Source organism: Podarcis melisellensis (genome assembly GCF_964234715.1).
Source record: "Podarcis melisellensis genome assembly, chromosome: 15".
NCBI classification, from domain to species: domain Eukaryota; kingdom Metazoa; phylum Chordata; class Lepidosauria; order Squamata; family Lacertidae; genus Podarcis; species Podarcis melisellensis.
The window spans coordinates 12,317,055-12,341,387 of NC_138532.1; the positions used below are offsets into that span (position 1 = coordinate 12,317,055).

General features: G+C 44.1%; 1 protein-coding gene and 1 long non-coding RNA gene across 6 annotated transcripts in view; one reads left to right on the plus strand and one right to left on the minus strand.

Annotated features, from left to right (window-relative positions):
• LOC309358263 overlaps nt 1–6,780 on the minus strand; it is a 73,959-nt gene extending 67,179 nt beyond the window's left edge. For 4 of the 5 annotated variants that reach the window (XR_014163376.1, XR_014163377.1, XR_014163378.1 and 1 more), the window contains exon 1: nt 6,611–6,780. This is a non-coding gene — a long non-coding RNA (uncharacterized lncRNA). The remainder of the gene's footprint in view (nt 1–6,610) is intronic. The other variant, XR_014163380.1, reaches the window with a different exon arrangement.
• Nucleotides 6,781–6,865: 85 nt separating this feature from the next.
• Nucleotides 6,866–23,644, plus strand: MSANTD2 (Myb/SANT DNA binding domain containing 2). The gene is given in 6 exon segments (XM_081890976.1): nt 6,866–7,409; nt 17,750–17,780; nt 17,783–17,793; nt 18,378–18,636; nt 19,504–19,564; nt 21,865–23,644. Coding segments are annotated over 6 exon segments (1,731 nt in total). The 5' UTR covers nt 6,866–6,893; the 3' UTR covers nt 22,718–23,644.
• Nucleotides 23,645–24,333: the final 689 nt, after the last annotated feature.

Sequence of the window (24,333 nt, forward strand, 5' to 3'; positions counted from 1 at the left end):
AACCAAACTTGCAAAATATGGTTCAACTCCTTCAGAGCTGTCTTGGACAGTGGCTTGGTTGATATGACATGTAGTGCCAAATCATGGTTTTCTGTAAAACAGATGAACCTGATTGTATTGTGCAAAGAAAAGAAAGCCAAAACATGCATTTATATAATGCCAAGCAAAGATTTAGTTTTGCATTCCATGTGATCAGAACTGCTATTCAGTAGAGGGCTCTGAAGACTGAAGGAGCTGGAATTGTGTGCTGTTTTCATTTATAGACACATGGCCTTTTACTTCAGCCTTTAGAGTTCTTTGTGTGAAAGAACTCTTAGAAAATTTGCAAGGCAGGTCTGGGAGCCCATAATTTAATCTGAAGTCAGGGCACCTTGTAAATGCAGCACACATTAAACATAGATTATGTGCACCAAACCCTGCAGGTCCTGCGGCAAGACTGTGCTCAGTTATGCTGCAACGCTGAGCTCCAGGGCTATTCAGTAACCTTTAATTTCAGTGGAATCATTCAAACCACTGCAGTGCAGAGAGGAACTCTCTAACCTATGCACTCCAGTCCAGAGAAAGATAGAATAAATGTGACTTGGCTGCAAGGTATTAAAATTAAATTCAAACAGCCAGGACAAGTGAAAACCATCCAGGACTTGACTGCAGTGGTAGAATGCTTCACATACTGAGGAAAGTTGAACCGCAAAACACGTCCTATGCATCCATTTTAGTTATTGATATGAGGAAACAGTATTTTTATACAAAAATATACCCTGTTAACAAGCAGTACAAATATTTGATATAAAATATTTGAAGTTACACCAAAACGCATAGTTTATGATTATCCCTATGACTGAACTAGCATAACTATTTTCTGGGAACAATTCCATAATATAACCAAATTTAGCTTGAATCTGCAATTCTGCTTACAAACCCAGCCACAGAAAATACACATGGATAGTGAATTATGGTGCAGCCTTTCATCACTCATGTAGATAGGGGATCACATTTTAGTCGATCCCTGCACACATAAATTGAATCTAATTTAGGACAGAGACTTAACAGAAAGCATTCTGATAAAATGTTCTGTTATCTCAATGAAGACAACCCTGAAAGAAGATAATACTGACAGTCCAGTGTCACTAGACAAGTCATAAACCTGGCAGTTTTATAGGGAGTAATGGTTCCCTCTAGTGCTCTGATGAAGGATAGCATTTTACAATCAAGCTATATTCACCAAGACTGGGAAACTGTTTGGAACACATGTTCCATGATGATGCTACAATTTAGGAGCTTCCTACAAAGACATGCTACTGGGGATGCTTCATTTACAAATACAATACAATTTTAAAGATCAAAAGCAGAAAGGCTAACAAACGATCTGAAAATACCAGCTCCATTCTACCAAGGAATGAAGTGAAATTTATGTGTTAGAAGAAACACTATTTAAAAATAGGCTGGGAGATTGTGAGCTTGCTCTTGGCCAGAGGTCTAAACAGTTCCCTTGCAGAGGGCTCCCCCCCCCCCCGCCCCATCACTCCATCCGTTTCAGCTATTCTCCTATCTCCCCTCCCTTCTCTCCCTCTGGTATCTCACTACTCATTAGGCCTAGGGCTCCGAATTGCCTAGTTCTGACACTGGGCATAGTATTAATACTCTACTTGGCCTCAATAGGATTAAGAGAGTCAATTTTAACTACAATAATGAAGCAGAAAGTATAGAAATGATATCGCCATGTATGTGAAGAAACACTGGTGCCAGCATACCTGACACATGAACAGACTTGCTGCCCTATAAATTATTTACAAAATGGAACTCCTGACGAAGACTTACCACAATTAGGAAAACGACAATGTCCAATACAGCATTAATCCAGAACAGATTCAAAAACCACACAAATAAATTCTTGCTGCAAGCCTCGTCTGGTTCCCATTGCAGTGGCGGATCTTGGGGTCTCAAATTTCAGCGGCACCCTGTGCGACACCAAAATATTGCACCCACCCCTCCTCTTGCTCTCATTCTAATAATAGTTGCAGCATCCTCTGTGGTGCCCCCGAGGTTCATTGCCCAGTATGACTGAACACACTGCGCTCCCCTATATCCGCCTCTGAACATATAGCCAGGCAAAATTTGGCTGGGTGAATCCAAATCCAGATGCATCAGGGTAGTAATAAAGTAAGAGGAAAGAAAACAATAAATTCCACTAAAGCACATATAGGAAATCACCATACTGAATGTTTGATTGTTCACCAAAAGCTATAGAACACTGAATGGCATTTGGAATGGAAAGCTGAGTGACAACATTGGCTTGCTACAAGCCCCTAATAGCTTATACCTAGTATGCTAGAAGGAGGCATAGCTAGCTGGCTTGTACAGTGAACACACAAGAACTCCTATTAGGAAGTAAAGCTATACTGCAACATTTTGTTGCAATTCCCACTTGTTTCTATTAATGGTAACTGAAACAGTGTCTGATATGATGCATAAAGGGAACAGAAGGACTGGTAAAGGGAGCAAACAAAATATGTGGATTTCTTGCCATGTGCGGATTAATACTGCTAAAACTAACACCTTTTTGGGGCTCCAAAGGACAATGACAATCAGCACACTTCACAGAGCAAAAGCTACACATATTCCCATCTCTTGGCATTTAACAGAAGACACTCGCAGAATTTTGCACTAACTGAAGCTCCTGAGACAGCTGATAGCTCATATTACTATCATCAAACCCTGAAATTTAAAAGCATCTATCTTTTCTAAAAGGGAAAAACAATATGTGCAGTATATATAATTGACAGTTGTTCTAGAAACTATAGCAACCTGCTTATTGAAAACCAAGGCAAGGTCCAGGAGGGTATCAAAACTGGTCACCCAGCAGTTTACACATACTGCTACACCACATTTGCTCTCAGAAAATTGGATCCAGACATAGCCATGCTTAAACCAACTGAAATCAATGATACTTAAGTACCGGTAAATGGTGACTTAAGTCCCACTGATCTTAATAGGTCTACTCTAAGTAGATGGCTACATCTGAATCTAACTCCCAGAGGCCCTGTGTGGTGCAGTGGTTAGAATAAGGATAGCCCACAAATCCCATCAGCTTCTAATGCCCAGGTTAGAATGCTGTACTTGGCACCAGGGAGCCCAAGTTCAAATCTTGCTCAGCCATGAAGTCCACTGGGCCCTTGTCCAGTCACTCCTGTGCACTCTCTCTTTGCCTAAGCTCCCCAAGTGTTGTTACATGGATATTACCAGTGCTAGTGGTGAAGGGCTCTTATCCACCCCTCTGAGCTCCATGCAAGGTAAATAGAATAATGTAATAAGGGAATGAAAGCAGTTAAGTGTGGAAACAGTACTTTGCTTGACTCTAAATGGTACCTCCACCCTCAAATGCACTGCATTGAAGCAGCTTGTTTCAGGACAAACAAACAAAAAAAGATTATTTCACTCAGTCAAACTTTCAATAGCCTGGTTTGCACACCACAGTAAGCTGACTATGTCTTCCCATGATTGCATAAATGTGCTGGAAGAGATCACACCATCTTTGATCATCCCTAGCCCTCTTAGCTTAGGTTTGGCTTAGTATGTAGTCCGAACCTGGTTTCATGGCTTACCTTCCTCCTCCTTAAGGAGTTGTAGTCAAGGTTCATTCTTGGCTACAGCTCATGGTTACCGAGGAGAAAGTCTAACCAGAAACCCGTTTGGATCACACACTAAAAATACTGGGAAAGAGACACACAGCGGGTGCAATCTCCTACCCACATGTCCACAGGCCAAAGTCTAAAATTGTCTCACTTACTATTCACTGCCCCAATGCAGCATTGTCCACAAGCACGGCAAAACCAAATCATGGCTTTTGACAAATCAACACCATATGTTTAAAACATGGGGTTTCCTCCACCCCAAGAATTTTGGGTACAGCAGTTCATCTGTCCCAGAGCCACAATTCCCAGAATCCTTCACAAAGTAGAGTTCCCAGGATTCCTTGGGGGAAATCATATGCTTTAAACAGACGGTGGGTGGGTGACCAGCTACAGGGCATTTGATTGCTTGTTGGGAGGGACAGTGGTCCAATGAAGTGGTAGTCCAGGATACATATATCCTTTCCCCCCTGACAGGGACTCAACGCAGCTTACACAATCCCATCCCCTCACACATTTTTATGTTTACAACAACCTTGTGAGGTGGGTTAAGCAGAGAGGTTGTAATTGGCTCAAGGTGACAGGTGCGTCTGTATAAATGAGGTACATGGGTGTGGTGAGATCGAATGGCAAAAGAATCTTCCTGGTGTAGAAGAGAAGGTCCCTATCTTCATCAGAGAAATGTTGGAGGAAATACGCTACCGTGACAGAGGGTTCGTCCACATTGAGGTCCAGCTCCAAGGGCCTTCTAGCAGTTCCCTCCCTGCGAGAAGTGAGGTTACAGAGAACAAGGCAGGGGGCTTCTTTGTAGTGGCACCCGCCCTGTGGAACGCCCTCCCATCAGACATCAAGGAAATAAATAATTACAGTCGTACTTTGGTTATCGAACGCCCTGGAATTCAGATGTTTTGGCTCCCAATTGTTCTGGTTTCTGAACGTTCTTTTGAAACCTGAACACCTGCCACGGCTTCCGCAGCTTTTGATTGGCTGCAGGAGCTTTGGTTTTCAAACGTTTTGGAAGTCGAACATGTTGAATGGTCACTTTAAAATGTGAAGGTTCATTATTATTTCACAAGTTGTGTATGTCTTTAAGGGCCAGGGCCAGGGCAAATAACGAGACCCAGTTTTACAGCTGTGAAACATAGCAGGTGCTGCTGATTTGTGTTAATCAAGCTGTGTCAGCGATTGGGTATAGTATATAAGGAGCATCACCTAGCTCTCCCATTACCCTGGGGGGTGGGTTGGTGGTTGGGTCATGTTTGTTGTTGTTTAGTGTAAAAGGAGTTTTTGTTATTAAAACCTTTGTTAAAGCTATTTTTGAGTTCCTGGTTATGCATGGTCTCCCCAACAAGCTCTCTGCAGCGCTACTATACTGCAAAAAGCCAACAGAACAGACTTCCAGAACGGGTTCCGTTTGACTTCCAAGGTACGACTGTATACAGAAATCCCTGCCAACCAATTCTCATAAGGGAATGGACTCATATACATATACATACACACACACACACACACACACACACATATATATATATATATATATATATATATATATATATATATATATGTATGTATCCATTACATGGGACAAAAAGGACAGGTTGCCACGGTCTGTCTAAATTTGAGACTTTTAAGCAAATTATCATACAAACTGGTAGGGACTTTTTCTTAGAGGGGTTGTTCATTGGTAAGAAAAATGAATGAGCTTGTAAGAAATTGGTTTTCAAACGTTTTGGAAGTTTGGACTTCTGGAATGGATTCTGTTCAACTTCCAAGGTATGACTGTATCTGACTTTTTGAAGATGTCTGATGTTTAATGTTTGATATTTTATCGTGTTTTTAATACTCTGTTTGGAGCTGCCCAGAGTGGCTAGATGAGCGAGGTACAAGTAATTATTATTACTAATTTATTATTCCACTTGCCCAGTGCTTAGAAAGCAGTTTTTCCTTTGTCCCGTTGCTCACTACAAAATCTGAACAAACTTCAATTCTCAGAAGAAGAAGAAAGATTTAGGTTTTTTCCCCCTTTTGGGAAAAAAGGAAGGAAAACTCCCCAAGTAACTATCTAGTTACAGTGGTACCTTGGTTCTCAAACGCCTTGGTTCTCAAAAGCCAAAAATCCACAAGTGTTCCAGTTTTTGAATGTTTTTAGAAGCCAAACATCCAATACTGTTGTCAGCTATTGTTTCTGGGGCACCCGCACCAATCAGAAGCTGCACCTTGGTTTTCAAACATTTTGGAAGTCAAACGGACTTCTGGAACGGATTAAGTTTGGCACTTTTGTTTTTGCTATTTATTTTGCAGTTTTGGTTTTTGAGGCTTTTTTGGTTAATTTGTTTTGTCACTGCATGGAACCCAGTTCGGATACTGATTGTGTGACTGTGGAAATGGATAAAAGCCCACAACCAATGACTATCAGTGCATGTAAGAATTTTTTAAAATATATATATATATCATCTACAATACTATCTTATTTATTTTATAGTACAGTACATTGCATATTGCTTTCATTTTATGGATCAATCGTCTCTAGATGGCAACATTCAAGTTAAATTTCTGTTTTAGGGTTTTTTTAAAAAGTCTGGAACGGGTTAATCTGTTTTGCATTACTTTCTATGGGAAAGCGTGCCTTGGTTTTGGAACGAACTTCCAGAAAAGATTAAGTTTGAAAACCAATGTGCCAGGGCCTGATTTAGGTTTGATGAGGCCCTAAGCTACTGAAGGTAACGGGGCCCTTTATATGTCCAGCTGCCCTTTGCCAACAACAAATTGTCGCTGTTTTTTGTGTTGAATATATGGTAATTTAGGTACCTAATGGGTATCTAAAGCCATTTGCACATAACAAAATGTATTTTATCAAAGTAATTGTTGAACTGAAATACAATTAAGTATATTAATAGTGATTGGGGGGGCAAGAGAGTAGGGCTCTAAGCTATAGCTTGTTTAGCTTAAACGGCACTGAAGGTACCACTGTATTCGCTTACTTCGAAACATGGTCCTGCCGCTCCTGAGGTGAGGCTCGCCTGAGGCGCCTCACGCGCCTTTTCCCGCCTTCATCCTCTTAACAAACCGTTAGAACAACCGTTAAAATGCTCCTGCCGCGGCACGCGCTGCAACGCTCTCCCTAACGCGCACGCGCACACCACACGGCTCCCTTCTCGCTTCCCCCCTCTCCCGCTTTCGACTGTTGGCTGTCACCGCCTGGCGGAAGCCCCGCCCGCTGGGCTCCGGCCGTCACTTCCGCCCGCTCGGCTCCGCAGCTCCAATATGGCGGCGCCCTGTGGCTCCTCACAGCTCTCAGCCGCCGAGCCGCCGCTGAAGATCCCCAAGATGGAGGTGCTGTCTCCCGGCTCTCCCGGGGCCCTCAGCGACGGCAACCCCAGCCTCTCCGACCCTTCCACGCCCAGCGGCGCTTCCCCGCTAGGCCCCGCCGGGCCGGGCTCCGTGGCCGCGGCAACCTCGGCGGGGACTGGCGCCGGCTCGGGGGGCGGCGGCGGCGGCGGGGGCCGCGGCGGGGCCTCCCCGTCCGTCTCCTTCTCGCCCGGAGGCACAGCCACGGCGGCCGCCTGCCGAGGCGTGTCATGGACGCCGGCCGAGACCAACGCGCTGATCGCCGTGTGGGGCAACGAGCGGCTGGTGGAGGCGCGGTACCAGCAGTTGGAGGGAGCCGGCACCGTGTTCGGCAGCAAGGCCCCCGGGCCCGCCATGTACGAGCGGGTCTCCCGGGCCCTGGCCGAGCTGGGCTACGAGCGGACACCGTCCCAGTGCCGCGAGCGCATCAAGGTACGGAGCGCAGCCGCTTGCCCAGCAAGTGATGCTCGAGAGAGGAGGAGGAGGAGGAGGAGGTACCTGGGCGTTCCCTGAAAAGGGTGGCTCATAGCTTGGGGACTTCTCCATGTGGTTGGCTGGCGGGCCGCTTCTTCCTTGGAAATCCCAGCGCACTTAAGTCTTGGCCGAGGAAAGAATTTGCCCTTCCTTCGGGCTTGCTTTGTAAGCCTTCGGTTGATTCTCCAGGGAGCTTTTGACAGCCAACAAAACTCATCCCCTAGTGCCCGTTTTGGTTTTGTCATTCTCTGGTCCGTTGCGACCAACTAAAATAGCTTTAGTGCGGGGCTGGGGACAGTCCATTTATTGCTTTCTTGGACTTAATTGGGGTCAAGAAATTGCATGTAATCAACTCTTCATTAAAAGGAGAAAACAAGGCAGCACCATCCTATCCAGGAATGCAAGCAGTTGAATTAAGATTTTTTTTTGTCTGATTTCTAAAGATTTTGTAGGGTTGGCAAGGCCACAGGCTATTATTTTATCATCTTTTCCTTCAAGAGCAGGATGCTCCCTTTACGAAAGAGTTCCCACACAAAAACTTTCTGATTTATCTGCCACAGGCAGCAGGGCTCCAATGAATCACAGGGAGCAGAGCTCTAGATATGAGAAGCAAGGCTGAGAGTTGTTCTTCTGGAAGATAAGATTCCGCAGCTTGAAAAATATTAGGAACTGGTTCATTTTGGACTCCTTTGTTTTCTTTACAGTTTAGCAGACCAGCCCCAAATTTAGGAGCAAGATCCAGAGCCTATATTGGTGGTTGTGTGCCATAACGGTGAAGAGCAATATTCAGTGGTAGCTTTATCTGTTCAAGTATAGTAAATGTTTTCTAAATGGCAGGTTTGTTTGAGGACTTGGTTTAGTTTTGTTCATGGTATTTGAACATTAGTTTTATTATGCGGCATTAAAAAGGGATATTAGCAGTGAATGTATGGAAGAATGTTAGCTTTTGGAAAGCAAGTGGACAAATTCATGTGGAATGCCAGTAGAACTCAAAGCAAAAATGTCTCAAGCAAGTTAAATCTCATGCAAGTCAAATCATCTGCTTCCATTTTCTGCCAGATTACAAGAGCACATATTGCTGTTTTAAAAATGAATATTATTTATGTTTCTGTTTGGTTTAGTGACTTTTTAGCTGAACAGCAGCATCTTATGGAGTAAGTATTGTTGTGAGTTGGTGTGGGGAAGTAGGTTGTGTGCCCGAGTCCTTTCTAATTCTTGAATCCAACAAGGATCCAATTGCTAGAATAGCTAGACAGGTTTTTTGGTAAAGTCCTCCTAAGTGTGGGTCCTTAAGGTAACAAAGGCCCCCATCCCTCAACTGTATTAGAAAGACAAAAGCCAGAGGTGTGAGCTAAAGATTTAGTGTGAGCTAAAACAGGAGACTAGATTCCTAGTTTAGTGGTTGTCTTCTCTGGGAATGTGGTATCTGACAAATCAGAGTTAACCAGCATAAGAAGCATGTCTTTTCCCTTATTTTTCAGTGTGAGAATAAATGGTTCTGAATAATGAAATTTGTTAGTGACTGGAGTTAAATTTTGTTGGTTCAGTTAATAGTTTTTCTTATTAGGTGGGAAAGGTAGCAGGAATTAGTATAATGGCAAGCTAAATTTGCTCATATTCCCAAGTTTTCTTATTTTCTTCTTCACTCTGACTAATATTGAAGAGGATGCCATTTTAACTAACTTAACTTGTATTTTGCTTATTTGGAGTCAGTGCTGCTGAAGATAAGTTTCCTTTAATTTTAAAGTGTTGATATTAATACTAGGATAAGGAGAGGGCATGACTGGATAAAACCCAGTGCCTGCTTCCCTCTGGTGCTGTCAGCTTTGTTAGTGAAAACCACCTGTGTGATAGTGGAAGTGATACAGGAGCAGTAGCAGCAGCACATATCCTGGGATGCTATATTTGGGCTGTTTCGTCATCCACCCACCAACCCACAGCCTTTTGTACAGGCAATGCAACTGTTCTGTGGGTACAGAGCTGTCACCTTTATCAGACAAGTATTAATCTTTATGACAGTTGTATGTTGCCCCATAACACAAAGATGTCTAGGTCAAGGATTCCCAAACTATTCCAGACTACCAGTAGTTGCAAGCGTGTCTGAAAATATAATTAAAAATCATACAGCAGCTAGCACAGTGCATTACATTTGCTATAACAGGCAGGAAAACCAGTAAGCAATTTTCAAGTGGTTCATGCGGAAATCTTTCTAGATGCCTTACAGTAAATGAATAGAAAACAGTGAAAATGGACCTACTAAACCATTAGAACTGCTTTTTTAAATATATTTCAAGGTTTTGTTTTTGGTCTTCGATTTTTTAAATTTTGTATTAACATTTGTATAATTCTGTAAGTCACTTTGGGTTACTTTTTGTGAAAAAGTGACAAAAAATGCAAGAATAATATACAAATAAATACGAAGAATATAATATACACCAAATCCAAAAACTATGTAGAGACAATAGACCTCTCCATACTGGGTGCCCTCAATGTTAAATACATTTTTAAAAAGGGGGTAGAGAAACAGCAACCCCAGACTAAGTTATTTAAAAGCCTGGATGAGCAGAAAGGTCTTAACCTAGCACCCAAAAGACCATAAAGATGAAGCTGAGTGGGCCTCTCTGAGGAAGGTTACTCCATGAGTAGGATGCTGTTACTGAAAAGGCAATTTTCCAGGTGGTTACCTACATCACTTCATTTGATGGGGGCACCCAGAGCAGGGCCTCTGTAGGGGATCTTAAGGTTTTGATAGATACATATGGAAGAAAGCAATCTGTTGGGTAGCCTAGTCCCAAGCACTTTAATTTCGTGTTGGAGCATCCTCTAGACAGCCTGCCCTTAAGAACTTACATGATTATTTTAAGCACAAGATTCCTATAAGTGGGCTACTCTCATGCAAGAGTCAGAAATTGTTTAAAGCCAGTAAGTAGTGCATGTGGTAAACGTGCAAAGCTGGTTAAGCAGTTATAATAATAATAATAATAATAATAATAATAATAATAATAATAATAATATAATTTATTATTTATACCCCGCCCATCTGGCTGAGTTTCCCCAGCCACTCTGGGCGGCTCCCAATCAGTGTTAAAAGCAGTACAGCATTACATATTAAAAACTTCCCTGAACAGGGCTGCCTTAAGATGTCTTCTGAATGTCAGGTAATTCTTTATCTCTTTGACATCTAAAGGGGAGGGCGCCACTACCGAGAAGGCCCTCTGTCTGGTTCCCTGTAGCCTCACTTCTCGCAATGAGGGAACCGCCAGAAGGCCCTCGGCGCTGGATCTCAGTGTCCGGGCTGAACGATGGGGGTGGAGACGCTCCTTCAGGTATACAGGACCGAGGCCGTTTAGGGCTTTAAAGGTCAGCACCAACACTTTGAATCGTGCTCGGAAACGTCCTGGGAGCCAGTGCAGATCTCTCAGAACCGGTGTTATGTGGTCCCAGCGGCCACTCCCAGTCACCAGTCTAGCTGCCGCATTCTGGATTAATTGCAGTTTCCGGGTCACCTTCAAAGGTAGCCCCACGCAAGGTATGCCCTGCAAGGAGGAAGTACTTTCAGAATAAGTGTTTATTCAGACCAATTATAGCAAGTTGTAGGACAGAACCATAAAGGATTAAAATGGTCGTAGGAATTAAATGACAGAGTAAACATCCATTACGTGTATAACCAGAGTATAACCATTACGTGTGAGCAATTGTTGATGCTGGCATTCATTTTGCACCTTTGTAACTTTAGCCAGGGTGGGTTGGAGAAGGTCACATATATTTTGGCGGGTGGCCTAATCCTACTATATTTTTATACTGTTTTACTTGCATGCTATATTGATACGATATTGACTAATCCAAAACAGGATTGCTTAGTTTGATTCAGATGAAATTAAAAGTTCTTTTTCGTGTTTTTGATACCAGTTGCCACATTGATGCAGGCCCAATAATGCCAGCTGGAAGCTGTGTTCTCTAGGGAAGGGACTTATGTTTGATTTGTTGTATCACTGGTACCCACTATAGTTGAAGAACTTGAGTGACCAGCTGCCTTAGCCAGCTTGCTTGCAATCTACATTGTGGAAAGCATTGGATAAAGTAATTAAATTTCCTTAAAGTAATTAAACAGCATTATACAGCTTCCACTAAAAAAAATAAAATAATTCTCTCTCTCTGTCTCTCTCTCTCTCTCTCTCCAAATACCTTGCCCAGTTGTCAATATAATTTAAAGCCCATTATGTATGAATGTATACTTGCTTATACTTGCTTAACACAAGGGTCATACAATCTTACAGAAGATTGTAGAGTTGGAAGGAACCATGAAGGTCATCTAGTTCAACCCCCTGCAATGCAGGAAACGTTTGCCCAACTTGGAGCTTGAACCCACAATCCTGAGATTAAGAGTCTCATGCTCTACCAACTGAGCTATATGTTTTTTAACAAAGGAGAGAAATTCAGAAGATTCTACAGTGGTGCCCCGCTAGACGAATGCCTCGCAAGACGAAAAACCCGCAAGACGAAAGGGTTTTTCGGTTTTTGCGACGCTTCGCTAGACGATTTTCCCTATGGGCTTGCATCGCAAGACGAAAGCCCATAGGGAAATCTCGGGGACCTTTTTTTAAATGCTGGCGGTGGGGAGCAAAGCCTTCCCCCCCCTCCGGACTTCAGAAGAGGTCCAGGAAGGCTGGCGGGGGCGAAAGGCTTTGCTCCCCACCGCCAGCATTTTAAAAGCGGTCCGGGATAGCAGGGAAGCGCTTCCCGCTATCCCGGACGGCTTTTGAAGGCAGGCAGGGGGGGCAAAGACTTTTGCCCCCCCTGCCTGCCTAACCGGGGGCTTTTAAATCGCCCCGGGACTGTCCGGGGCGATTTAAAAGCCCCCGGACGGCTTTTGAAGCCTCCCCCCCCGCCCGGCTTCGGGGCATCATCCCGATGCCGGGCGGTGGGGCAGGAACGCCTCCCCCAGCCGCCCGGCTTCGGGGCATCGTCCCGATGCCGGGCGGTGGGGCAGGAACGCCTCCCCCAGCCGCCCGGCTTCGGGGCATCGTCCCGATGCCGGGCGGTGGGGCAGGAAAGCCTCCCCCAGCCGCCCAGCATCGGAACGATGTCCCGAAGCCGGGCGGCCGGGAGGGAAAGCCTCCCCCCCCGCCCGGCTTCGGGGCATCATCCCGATGCCGGGCGGTGGGGCAGGAACGCCTCCCCCAGCCGCCCGGCTTCGGGGCATCGTCCCGATGCCGGGCGGTGGGGCAGGAAAGCCTCCCCCAGCCGCCCGGCATCGGAACGATGTCCCGAAGCCGGGCGGCCGGGCGGGAAAGCCTCCCCCCCCCGCCCGGCTTCGGGGCATCGTCCCGATGCCGGGCGGTGGGGCAGGAACGCCTCCCCCAGCCGCCCGGCATCGGGGCATCGTCCCGATGCCGGGCGGTGGGGCAGGAACGCCTCCCCCAGCCGCCCGGCTTCGGGGCATCGTCCCGATGCCGGGCGGTGGGGCAGGAAAGCCTCCCCCAGCCGCCCGGCATCGGAACGATGTCCCGAAGCCGGGCGGCCGGGCGGGAAAGCCTCCCCCCCCGCCCGGCTTCGGGGCATCGTCCCGATGCCGGGCGGTGGGGCAGGAAAGCCTCCCCCAGCCGCCCGGCTTCGGGGCATCGTCCCGATGCCGGGCGGTGGGGCAGGAACGCCTCCCCCAGCCGCCCGGCTTCGGGGCATCGTCCCGATGCCGGGCGGTGGGGCAGGAAAGCCTCCCCCAGCCGCCCGGCATCGGAACGATGTCCCGAAGCCGGGCGGCCGGGCGGGAAAGCCTCCCCCCCCCGCCCGGCTTCGGGGCATCATCCCGATGCCGGGCGGTGGGGCAGGAACGCCTCCCCCAGCCGCCCGGCTTCGGGGCATCGTCCCGATGCCGGGCGGTGGGGCAGGAAAGCCTCCCCCAGCCGCCCGGCATCGGAACGATGTCCCGAAGCCGGGCGGCCGGGCGGGAAAGCCTCCCCCCCCCGCCCGGCTTCGGGGCATCGTCCCGATGCCGGGCGGTGGGGCAGGAACGCCTCCCCCAGCCGCCCGGCATCGGGGCATCGTCCCGATGCCGGGCGGTGGGGCAGGAACGCCTCCCCCAGCCGCCCGGCATCGGGGCATCGTCCCGATGCCGGGCGGTGGGGCAGGAAAGCCTCCCCCAGCCGCCCGGCATCGGAACGATGTCCCGAAGCCGGGCGGCCGGGCGGGAAAGCCTTTGTCCCCCCTGCCTGCCTTCCCAGGGGCTTTTAAATCGCCCCGGACAGCGGAGAAGTCCTCCGCTGTCCCGGGCGATTTTAAAATGCCGCCCGCCAGAAGAGGTCGGGGGAAGGCTTTTTCCATAGGAACGCATTAATTGATTTTCAATGCATTCCTATGGAAAACCGTGCATCGCAAGACGAAAAACTCGCAAGACGAAGAGACTTGCGGAACGAATTAATTTCGTCTTGCGAGGCACCACTGTACTTATATATGAGCAGTTATGCTTCCTTTTACTTGTCTATTATGAGTTTTAAGACTGCAGTCCTAAAAGCACTTGTTGTTGTTGTTGTTGTTTTCATTTAGTCGTGTCCGACTCTTTGTGACCCCATGGACCAGAACACGCCAGGCACTCCTGTCTTCCACTGCCTCCCGCAGTTTGGTCAAACTCACATTCGTAGCTTCGAAAACACTGTCCAACCATCTCATCCTCTGTCGTCCCCTTCTCCTTGTGCCCTCCATCTTTCCCAACATCAGGGTCTTTTCCAGGGAGTCTTCTCTTCTCATGAGGTGGCCAAAGTATTGGACCCTCAGCTTCATGATCTGTCCTTCCAAGGAGCACTTAGGGCTGATTTCCTTAAGAATGGATAGGTTTGATCTTATTGCAGTCCATGGGACTCTCAAGAGTCTCTTCCAGCACCATAATTCAAAAGCATCAATTCTTTGGCGATCAGCCTTGTTTATGGTCCATCTCTCACTTCCATACATCACTACGGGGAAAACCATAGTTTAACTATACGGACCTTTGTCGGCAACGTGATGTCTGTTTTTTAAGATGCTGTCTGGGTTTGTCATTGCTTTTCTCCCAAGAAGCAGGCATCTTTTAATTTTGTGACTGCTGTCACTATTTGCAGTGAACTGCTGTCACTATCTGCCTTGTTGCTATGCCGTGCAGGGCCACCCAAGACGGACAGGTCATAGTGGAGAGTTTTGACCAAATCTGGAGCAGGAACCAGCAAGCCACTCCAGTATCCCTGCCAAGAAAACTCGATGGACAAAAGCACTTATCTGAGTATAAATACTATTGTACTTGATGAAACTTACTTCTGAGAAGACATGCATAGGATTGCACTGCAGATCGGTGTCTGTCTACAGGCTTTGTTGAGTAGATCTTCAGCCATTGTTTGAGATGGCACCCAACTGTTCTAAACAATTTCAACAAGAGCATCAAATGGGGCTATTAAACTATTCCTAATGTATGCAGATTCGAAATAATTATAATGCAACTGAAAAGTTCTAAGTTTCTGGTGATCAATGCTTCATTTTTTAATGAAAGACATAGAAAGCTAATGAGTTAGGTCAGTGAAATGGTTTTACATGGTACATTTATGCCTCTGCTTTTCATAAAGAAAGTGCTAAAAAGTTCTACAGAAACAAATTGATGTTGCAGAGCAAGTCAGCAGTTAATGAGCTGACATTTCTTTTTAAAAAGAAAAAGAAAGAAAAAGAAAGGATTAGCATGCATGTACTGTATAAATATATGGGAAAGGCAGGACTTTAAAATTCTAAAGAACTCTTTTTTAAAAAATAGCAAATGGCATGACACTATTGAAAGGAGCTAAAGATGGATGAGCTTGGATGAATAATAAGGTTCAACTTTTCATTAAAAGCTCTTGATCACTTTCATTCTCGAAAGTCAAAATATGTTTAAATCAAGCAACATGCTTCATAACTTGTAGCAGAAATTTACTGGCCTGGGCTACACTGGAAGGGAAAACAAGTTTGTCCTTAATTTGATCATCTTGCTCCTTTTGAATAAAGCAGCATCTACTGGAATCATGAAGTACCGTATATATTGGACCGCTGTTACCTATTTAGCTATGTAATGAGTGAGCAGCATTAATCTAGATCTTGGGCAACTTCTTCGATGAGCCTTTGAAACGTCTGTAATATGAAAATACACTGCTTAGCTACTTTATATAACGGTTTGCTAAGTTAATCTCCTTATCTAATACCTGATTTATTATCATCATTTGTCTTTCTGGATATAACTTTCCTCCTTTTGCCCGGAATAATGAAAGGGATTAATTTTCAAAGGAACTAGTAGTTACTGGGGTACACAAATTGGGTACTCTGGGCTTGTCTGCATACAGCAAGAGTGTTTCAGGACATGTGATTTCATTTTGGTCTGCCTTGCAGAGCATATGCAGATTCACTTTCTAGGACTGGTAATTATTTCTGAGGAAGCAAAAGATCACATGAATATTCTATTAGGAATTGAACTGAACCAAACTGGCATCAAACATGGTTGCTCAAATGAGTTGCAACTTTCTATTTGTGCTTTTGTCTAGGACTAGGTGAATCGATTTTGAAGGTGGAACACCTAGTTGGGTTGGGTAGGGTAGGAGGTGGGAAAGGGTAGAATAAGCTGGGGGGCACTTAATTCTGACTTTTGCTTTTGTGCTCACATGGTGCGCTCACCAGCAGTATACCTGTTTCCCTGGATTCTAGCAGGTAGGCTGTATTAAAATAGTTCTGAATGCTCAGTAGGATTGCTGCTAGTCAGGATTCTTTGTTGGTATTGAAACAAGCAGTGAGAAAATACCTGGAAATGCTAAATTGAGCCCCAAATATTTGAAGTAGTGTTTGTGAATGCTAGGACTCCCAAAAGACCTCAGTAGATCATATTAAAACTTCTTGGCTAATTGTGCTAGATGAACTGTTTGTTTTAGCTTGCCATTTAATAAAAGTGTTTATTATCTCTAATGAACTCGTATTAGTGTCTCCTGTAATACTCTGCTGCTTAGCTAGAGAATCAACTCATTGTCACACAATTAAGCAACAGTATAGGGATTTTGGTGGGTTTAGCTCTGTTGACTTCCCAGTGGGATTAAGTATTGAAAGAATTCCCCCACACCTGTAAGCGGATTGTGAAACTTGCTGGGAAATATCAGAAAAGTGTGCACAATCACTAAACATGTTCCCTACAGAAGGCTAGAAACACTTCAAATATATTTAGCCTTTTTCCTTTCTAAAAGAAAGAGAAAATGTTCTCCCTGTCTTTTTCTCCCTGTCTTCACATCTCCAAAGTTAGCAGTATGAAATTAACTAACATTATGAAACATTATGTATCTGAAGAAGTGTGCGTGCACATGAAAGCTCATACCAAGAACTAACTTAGTTGGTCTTTAAGGTGGTACTGGAAGGGATTTTTTGTTTTGTTTTGACTATGGCAGACCAACACGGCTACCTATCTGTAACTGGAATTATGAAACTTACCATTCTTAGGACCAGTATGGTGTGTTAAGCAGCTCATTTTGTGTGTCATCAAAGGGCAATATATTGTTAGTTGCATTTTTACTTCCGAGGAGGAGGAGGAGGTGCTTGTGGGATTTTCTATATTGAGTGTCCTTGGGTACTCTATCCCTTGAGATGGGAGCTGGAGCGCAATTTGCTGCCCTGCCTTAAGCAGCAAAATAACATGATTTCAGCTCCTGGGATTCCAAATATGCATTAGGGCACTGATTAACTCTTCTCTGCATGATTAAGAAATGAGCATCAGCATTGTCACTGAGGCGATAGGAGAAGCTGGCAAAGTTACACTTTATAAGAATAAAAATCCAAAGTGGTTGAGAGACAAGAGTGTATTATGGTGCTTGAGTTACTGAATTTCTTCAAATCCTTACAGCTTTTGCCCTTCCTATTTTATTATTTCTGTCAATGGAGCATACTTGCTCTTGCAAACAGGGTGCCCTGTGATGCGGTGTGTGTGGTCAGTTTTCTGCCTATAGCCCGCTCTTTACATCAGACTATGTTAATAGGTACAGATTTAAGGTTTTCCAAAGAACAGGTGTTGTATGCAGTTGGAAATAAGGAAGTACAGTATTTGTAAAGTTTTATGCTTGCTGCTGCTGTGTAATGCATATTGCTTGCAGCCAAAGTGTAAGAATGAAAGAGGCCAAAACCTGAGTGAAGCTTGGTGTATAAGATGCTTCAGAATCTAGGGCAGACTGTTGGGTTTAATGCTTTATTATTAGACCTGACCATCGTAGTACTGTGTGTTATGATATTTGAGCATGGGAGTTCAGAGTATTATTGATTTCACCTCTTTTAAATTTCAGCAGCTTCCCAAGAGACAGAGTGAGTTAGTAAGGATGCAAAATATGTAAGTAATATATTTTACTAGCTAAAGAGTTTAGGCCAACATTTTTTTAAAACTTCTTAAATGTTTTCTTTTTGGAGTAAGGGATGATCCAACTGTCTGCTTTTGGTGACTCCTGTTTCTCTCTCTTTCTCTCTCCCTTCCCTTAATCTTCTCCAAACTATGGGCACAACAGTAGCTGTTCTTTCTCCTCCCTTTGTAAAGGTGTACATCTTATGGGCTTGTTGGTATCTTACTGGGATTTAGTTCTGCATAATACAGCAAGTTTGGGGGCTAAGAAGGGAAAGCCCTTGGTAGTAGACAAGAACCAGTAAAAACTGATGTCTTAAAACGATGATCACTTAGATGCGCTGTGCTCTTGAGGCAAATATACAAATGAAAGTGCTGTATGCTGGAAACTTTAAATGGCTGCAAGAGTTCAACCTGGCTTTAAAGCTACTTGGTAGCATCCTGTTTTGGTTAAAAATAGTAAAATATATATGGTAGAGCTTTGCTCAGCCAAAGTTAGAGATTAAATAACATTCTGTAGCTTATTTAGAAGTCTTGGTAAGCTAGTTTACACTGACCAGGTGCCTTCTGTCTTTCAGACTCTTCGCAGGTGCTACAGCCGGGTAAAAGAGCACGGCGTTGGGAAAAGGAAAAGCAGTTACACCTTTGAACAGCTGGAGCAGGTGTTTGGTCAAGGAGGATGGGACTCTCAACCCTGCCAGCCTGTGCTTATCAATAGCAGTGGCCTATACCAAGAGTTGGAGTCAGACGGCAGCACTATGGAGGAATATTCGCAGGACGAATGGGGGAACCACAGTCAGGACCTTCACTGCTACCAGTCAGGAGACCAAGAGTTAGGTATGAAATACTAGTCTTCGTCATAACTATAATTCTGCTGCCGCCATTTATGCTGCTTGTTGCCATTGTGTATCTTGATGAAGAGGTTTAAATCTTCTCATTATAAATAAGGAAAATGGAATGCACAGAGGAGGACCGCTGTACTTCTTTGGCCAGTTTGGTTCATTCTGTCTCCCTCTCTCTGCCTGTGTAGGCTTAACACAGGCTTCCTCAAACTCGGCCCTCCAGATGTTTTGAGACTACAATTCCCATCATCCCTGACCACTGTTCCTGCTAGCTAGGGATCATGGGAGTTGTAGGCCAAAAACATCTGAAGGGCTGAGTTTAAGGAAGCCTAGCTTAACATTTGCTTCCCTACTGGCCACTGCACCCACAAGCTCTCAAGAACACTCACCCACCCCCGTTTCTAGAAAATAGCTCACACATGAGAAACAAAAGCTGCAGCATTTGAGAGTTTCAAACAGTGCATTTAGATATTGCAAGTTTCCCTATGTTTTGCTGATTGTTATTTTCCTTATAGTTATGGATGCACGTGGGTGTTTTTACAGAAATGTTTTTTTCTGTTTGTTACTTGAAATAAGAATTGGTGGTACACAGGAAATCTAAATCAGATGCAAAGGTTTGTTGTATGCAATCTTCAAATATAAGCAGGGCAGAATTGCCTTATGTAAATATTCAATAAAGTGACTTTCTGGCTTGGTTCTTGGTATTATTCTTAAGAGTGTGATTCTCTAATCTGTACATAATGCTGAATAAATCTAACTTTTATTGCACTTTTAAGTGCTATTTAAATATACGTCAGGACGTTTAAATTTAAAAAGTAGCAAGTTTTTGTTTTCAACAATTATTTGTAACCCAATCTTTCAGATGAAATGCCTGCTATGAAGAAATCATTGAAGATAAAACAGGAATCTTCTGAAGAATCCCAGTGAGTAATTTATGAGTGTCCTACCTGGGAATCTCTGACAGTAGTTGGTTTTAGAATGAGGGCATCTAAAACTTCAGACAATAACTATAAAGTTCTTCAAGCTTTCTCTGTTCAGAACTCGTTCATATAAAATGGGTCTTTAACCTCTGTAACACATACAGCCATCAGCCGTGTGTATATTGCCCACTGAAATCCAGACACTGGTCTATGTAATGTTCTTATTTTAAATTTTTATTTCCCACCCCATTTTATTTCTCAAGTTCAGGTAGATGATGGAGAGTCAAGTTGACATTCACCAAATTACTTGTTTGCCAATGATACTCTTATCCTGTCCAGTTCAAAATTTGAGCCACTCAAAGTAGCTAACCCACATTAAAAATAAAGTTATAACAGTTATTTGGTTGGTAACTGTGAGAACACGATACTGGATGGGCCATTGGCCTGATCCTGCAAGCTATTATACCTTTTATTAGAATAAAAACAAACATGCTACAGATAAAATTTGACAGAAGGAGGGAAGCAGCAGAATCGACTATCATCCAGGTTAAAGGCCTGATTTCTCTCTTTCTCTGTTGCACACCCCCACCCCTCTCTCTCTCTCTGACACGCAAAATCCATTCGGGTAGAAATAGAATGTAATTTGGGCCAATCGTATCTTCTGAGGCAGGGAATTTTTGAAAGCTGAGTGCTTACAACTGGGAGAGGTTTCATGTAGTCGCAGCAATAGCCCTTCAAATGGGAAAGCGACACACAAGCAGGATTATCCAGATAACTTCATTGGGCAGGCAGGATTGTACAATAAGAGAAGATCCTTTAGGTATTCTGGTCTCATCCATTAAAGGTAATAGCCAGCACTTGAATTGCACCTGGAAATAAACTGGCGGCCAGGGCAGTTAATACAAGGCTAGTAACCCACACTACTGCAAAGTCTTGCTTGGAAGGAATAGTCTTTTGGAAATATTAAAAAGAGATTATGAAAGGAGCATATTTTTGTGTTGTGCACAGTCCTGGCTTCCAAAATCTGCCTGTTCCCTAGGAAGATGACATGTGCAATCCTGTTTTTCCAGGGTGACTCCGGACCTCCTTTATTATCTAAGTGGCAGTTTGTAGGATTGTGTCATTGTGCGTTGACTGTGTTGAATGCAGCTACTTGGAAATTCCTGTTTTCATGTCCTGGAATGCTTGCCAGACATAGTAGTCTTCATATGGGTGGGTTTATCAGGCAGCGCACAGCCATTTAAATTGGCAGTACACCAGTTAGATGTGTCCCCACACCAAAGAGGGTAACTACTAGTTAGGTCTCAGTACACCTTTGAAATAATTTGGCAAAGACAGGTTAAGCTGCTGAATAAGCCAAGATAATTGTACTTGTAACAAACTTTTGGAAAGATGTTAGATCACTATGTGGGACTCCAACCCATGACCATGAGAAGAGTCTCAGGCTCTACCAACTGAGCTATCTAGAGATCAAACCTGGGACTTTCTGCATGCCCTGCCTCTGAGCTATCTTTGAATTATTCTAGATAACAGTAGGACCAATTTAAATGGGCATTTAGAATTATTGTGGTGATTAAGGCACCACCACAGTTCTCCACAGTGTATAAGCTTTACTGACCAGAAAATGCCTTTGGAGCAAGCCGGTCAGGTTAGTTATATGAAATTATATTCAAAAAGATCCAGGGCAACATTAATTTCTGTAGCTACTATATGTGTTTACAGTGCCAGATGTTCTTGCACAGGGGCCAGCAAACCTTTTCAGCAGGGGGCTGGTCCACTGTCCCTCAGACCTTGTGGGGGGGCCGGACTATATTTTGAAAAAAGAAGAAGAATGAATTCCTATGCCCCACAAATAACCCAGAGATGCATTTTAAATAAAAGCACACATTCTACTCATGTAAAAACACCAGGCAGGCCCCACAAATAACCCAGAGATGCATTTTAAATAAAAGGACGCATTCTACTCATATAAAAACATGCTGATTCCCAGACCGTCCATGGGCCGGATTTAGAAGGCAATAGGGTCGGATCCGGCCCCCGGGCCTTAGTTTGCCTACCCATGTTCTTGCATATGAAAGTTGGTGTTTAAAACTTATACCTCTTGTGCTCTTCTAAACTAAGGTTACCAGATTTTTTCCCTAATGAATCCAGGGACACTTTTCAACTTCAATGGATTTTGTATGGGGACTGATTTGTAAATCCAGGGACTGTCCCTGGAAAATGGGGACGTCTGGTAACCTTATTCTAAACCCCTTGATTGCCTGCCTTAAACCTTACACTTTGTTTTTTTCTTTCTTTTTAAGGAAGCGAGATATGATGCAGAATATTGTACAGATCTTGGAATCCGTCCAGTTAAAATGGGAATTATTTCAGAGCTGGACAGACTTCTCTAGGCTGCACCTTTCTAACAAACTGGCCATTTTTGGCATTGGCTACAACACACGGTGGAAGGAGGATATCCGCTACCACTACGCGGAGATTAGTTCCCAAGTCCCCCTTGGCAAGCGGCTCCGGGAATATTTCAACTCGGAGAAACCAGAGGGCAGGATCATAATGACCAGGGTACAGAAAATGAACTGGAAGAACGTTTACTACAAATTCCTAGAGATCACTATTAGCGAAGCCAGGTGCCTAGAGCTTCACATGGAGATTGACTGGATTCCTATTGCTCACTCTAAGCCAACAGGTGGAAATATTGTGCAGTATTTATTACCTGGGGGTATTCCTAAGAGCCCTGGTCTGTATGCCATTGGTTATGAAGATTGTCACGAGAAACTACAGTCTCCTGATCATGAGGGCGTCAGCCAAGACCCTGAAAATGAGACACTGGGGGAAGCAGATATGCCCCTGTCACAAGCGTCGCTCAAAGTCGAGATGGAATCCACCCGAATAATATATTGTTACCTTGGTATTGCCGAGGTCAGAACTCTTCAGCAGTGCTTGTTCTTACATTTTCAAGCAAACACCAAAACCTTCAGCAAAGAGTGGGTTGGAATCAATGGCTTTTTATCTCAAAACTGTATTGTAGACCCGGGAATTTCTCCCAAGTCCATCTACATCAAATTTGTAGAAGTAGAGAGGGACTTCCTTTCTGCTGGTTCTTTGGTAGAGTGTCTGGAAAAAGCCATTGGATACCCCTTGAAATTTAACAACTGAATTTCGTCCTTCATAAGGATTGCAGGTTTGACTCTTCTGTGGCATCTTACGGAATCTTGCAGTACAGGACTGGGCGAAATAAGCCTTCCTGAATGAACTTGAACAAAAAAAGACACTTGCGAATGATTTTACAAACTGCGTATCCCAAGTCAGTAAAATATACAGCTTACTTGCCTTGGGCTGGTTTTGTAAAGAGAAGACTCTGAAAGGGAGCCTGTAAATACAATGACTGTTGGTACATTCCACGTTGGACAAACGTACACTTTGCGTTTCATATGAAAAAGCTGTTTTCCACAATGTCTCATTTTTACACATCTTGTCTCTATAAGTGTTATTACAGTTATGTAATAAATAAGCAATAGATAATGGCAAGTTTAAACTTGGAGTCACTTGAGACTGTTTTTCAGTGCCACCCTTTGCTCCTCTTGTATATAATTTAGCATTTCACTTTTTTCACCCATCAAGTGTTTTTTACTATTTCCAACCAGTGTTGCCTGCAAAAACTTCTGTTTCTGTGATGTATCCCACTTTACTAGTAGTGTTGCCATATCAACTTTTTTGTTTTGTTTTGGTTATTTTATTTTATTTTTTTACATTAAAGTAATCCCTGGCATTTTTAAACAAATTTAGTTCGCCTCTTTATGTGGCAGTGAAAGTAGCTCAACTGCTGGGATGCATTTTGCCATACCATGCTTTTATCAAATACAATCAAAGCTGTGAGAAGGGGGTGGGAGGTGGGGAGGGGAAAGTTATGGACCAGGGGAGTAAGCCTTTTTAATGCCTCATCAAAATGTGACTATATAAGCCCCATTACGCTGCTGGCAAGGTCCGGCTTTTTAAAAGTTCTTTTTTTAAAAAACCTCATTGATCAGTGGAAGTTGTGGCATACAATGAATGTGTCAGTCCAAATAAAAACAAACAAACATGTGAGTTTTCAGAAATGTGTTTCTTACTCGGTGGTGTCTCCCTGGACATAGAAATGATCTTCACAGTTATTTATGCTCCATCATCCCTCACACCTGACATAAAGCAAGAATGCCTGTACTTTCAGAAGGTAAGGATGTAAATACCTTTGGTAGGATGTCTGTGGGTTCAAGGTACTATCACTGTGTTTCTAAATACAAACTGAACTTGTAAGTTAACAAAGCACTAGAGCTTGGTTCAGAATTGCCCTTTATTCTTGAATTACGGGTCTGTGGAAATTTGTGGTAACTTCTAACAGAGATGCAAGAACCGGTTGGTATTATGATGATGTTGTTGTTGTTTAGTCGTGCCCAACTTTTCGTGACCCCATGGACCAGAGCACGCCAGGCACTCCTGTCTTCCACTGCCTCCCGCAGTTTGGTCAGACTCATGTTCGTAGCTTCAAGAACACTGTCCCACCATCTCGTCCTCTGTCTTCCCCTTCTCCTTGGGCCCTCCATCTTTCCCAACATCAGGGTCTTTTCCAGAGAGTCTTCTCTTCTCATGAGGTGGCCAAAGTATTGGAGGCTCAGCTTCAGGATCTGTCCTTCCAGTGAGCACTCGGGGCTGATTTCCTTAAGAATGGATAGGTTTGATCTTCTTGCAGTCCTTGGGACTCTCAAGAGTCTCCTCCAGCACCATAATTCAAAAGC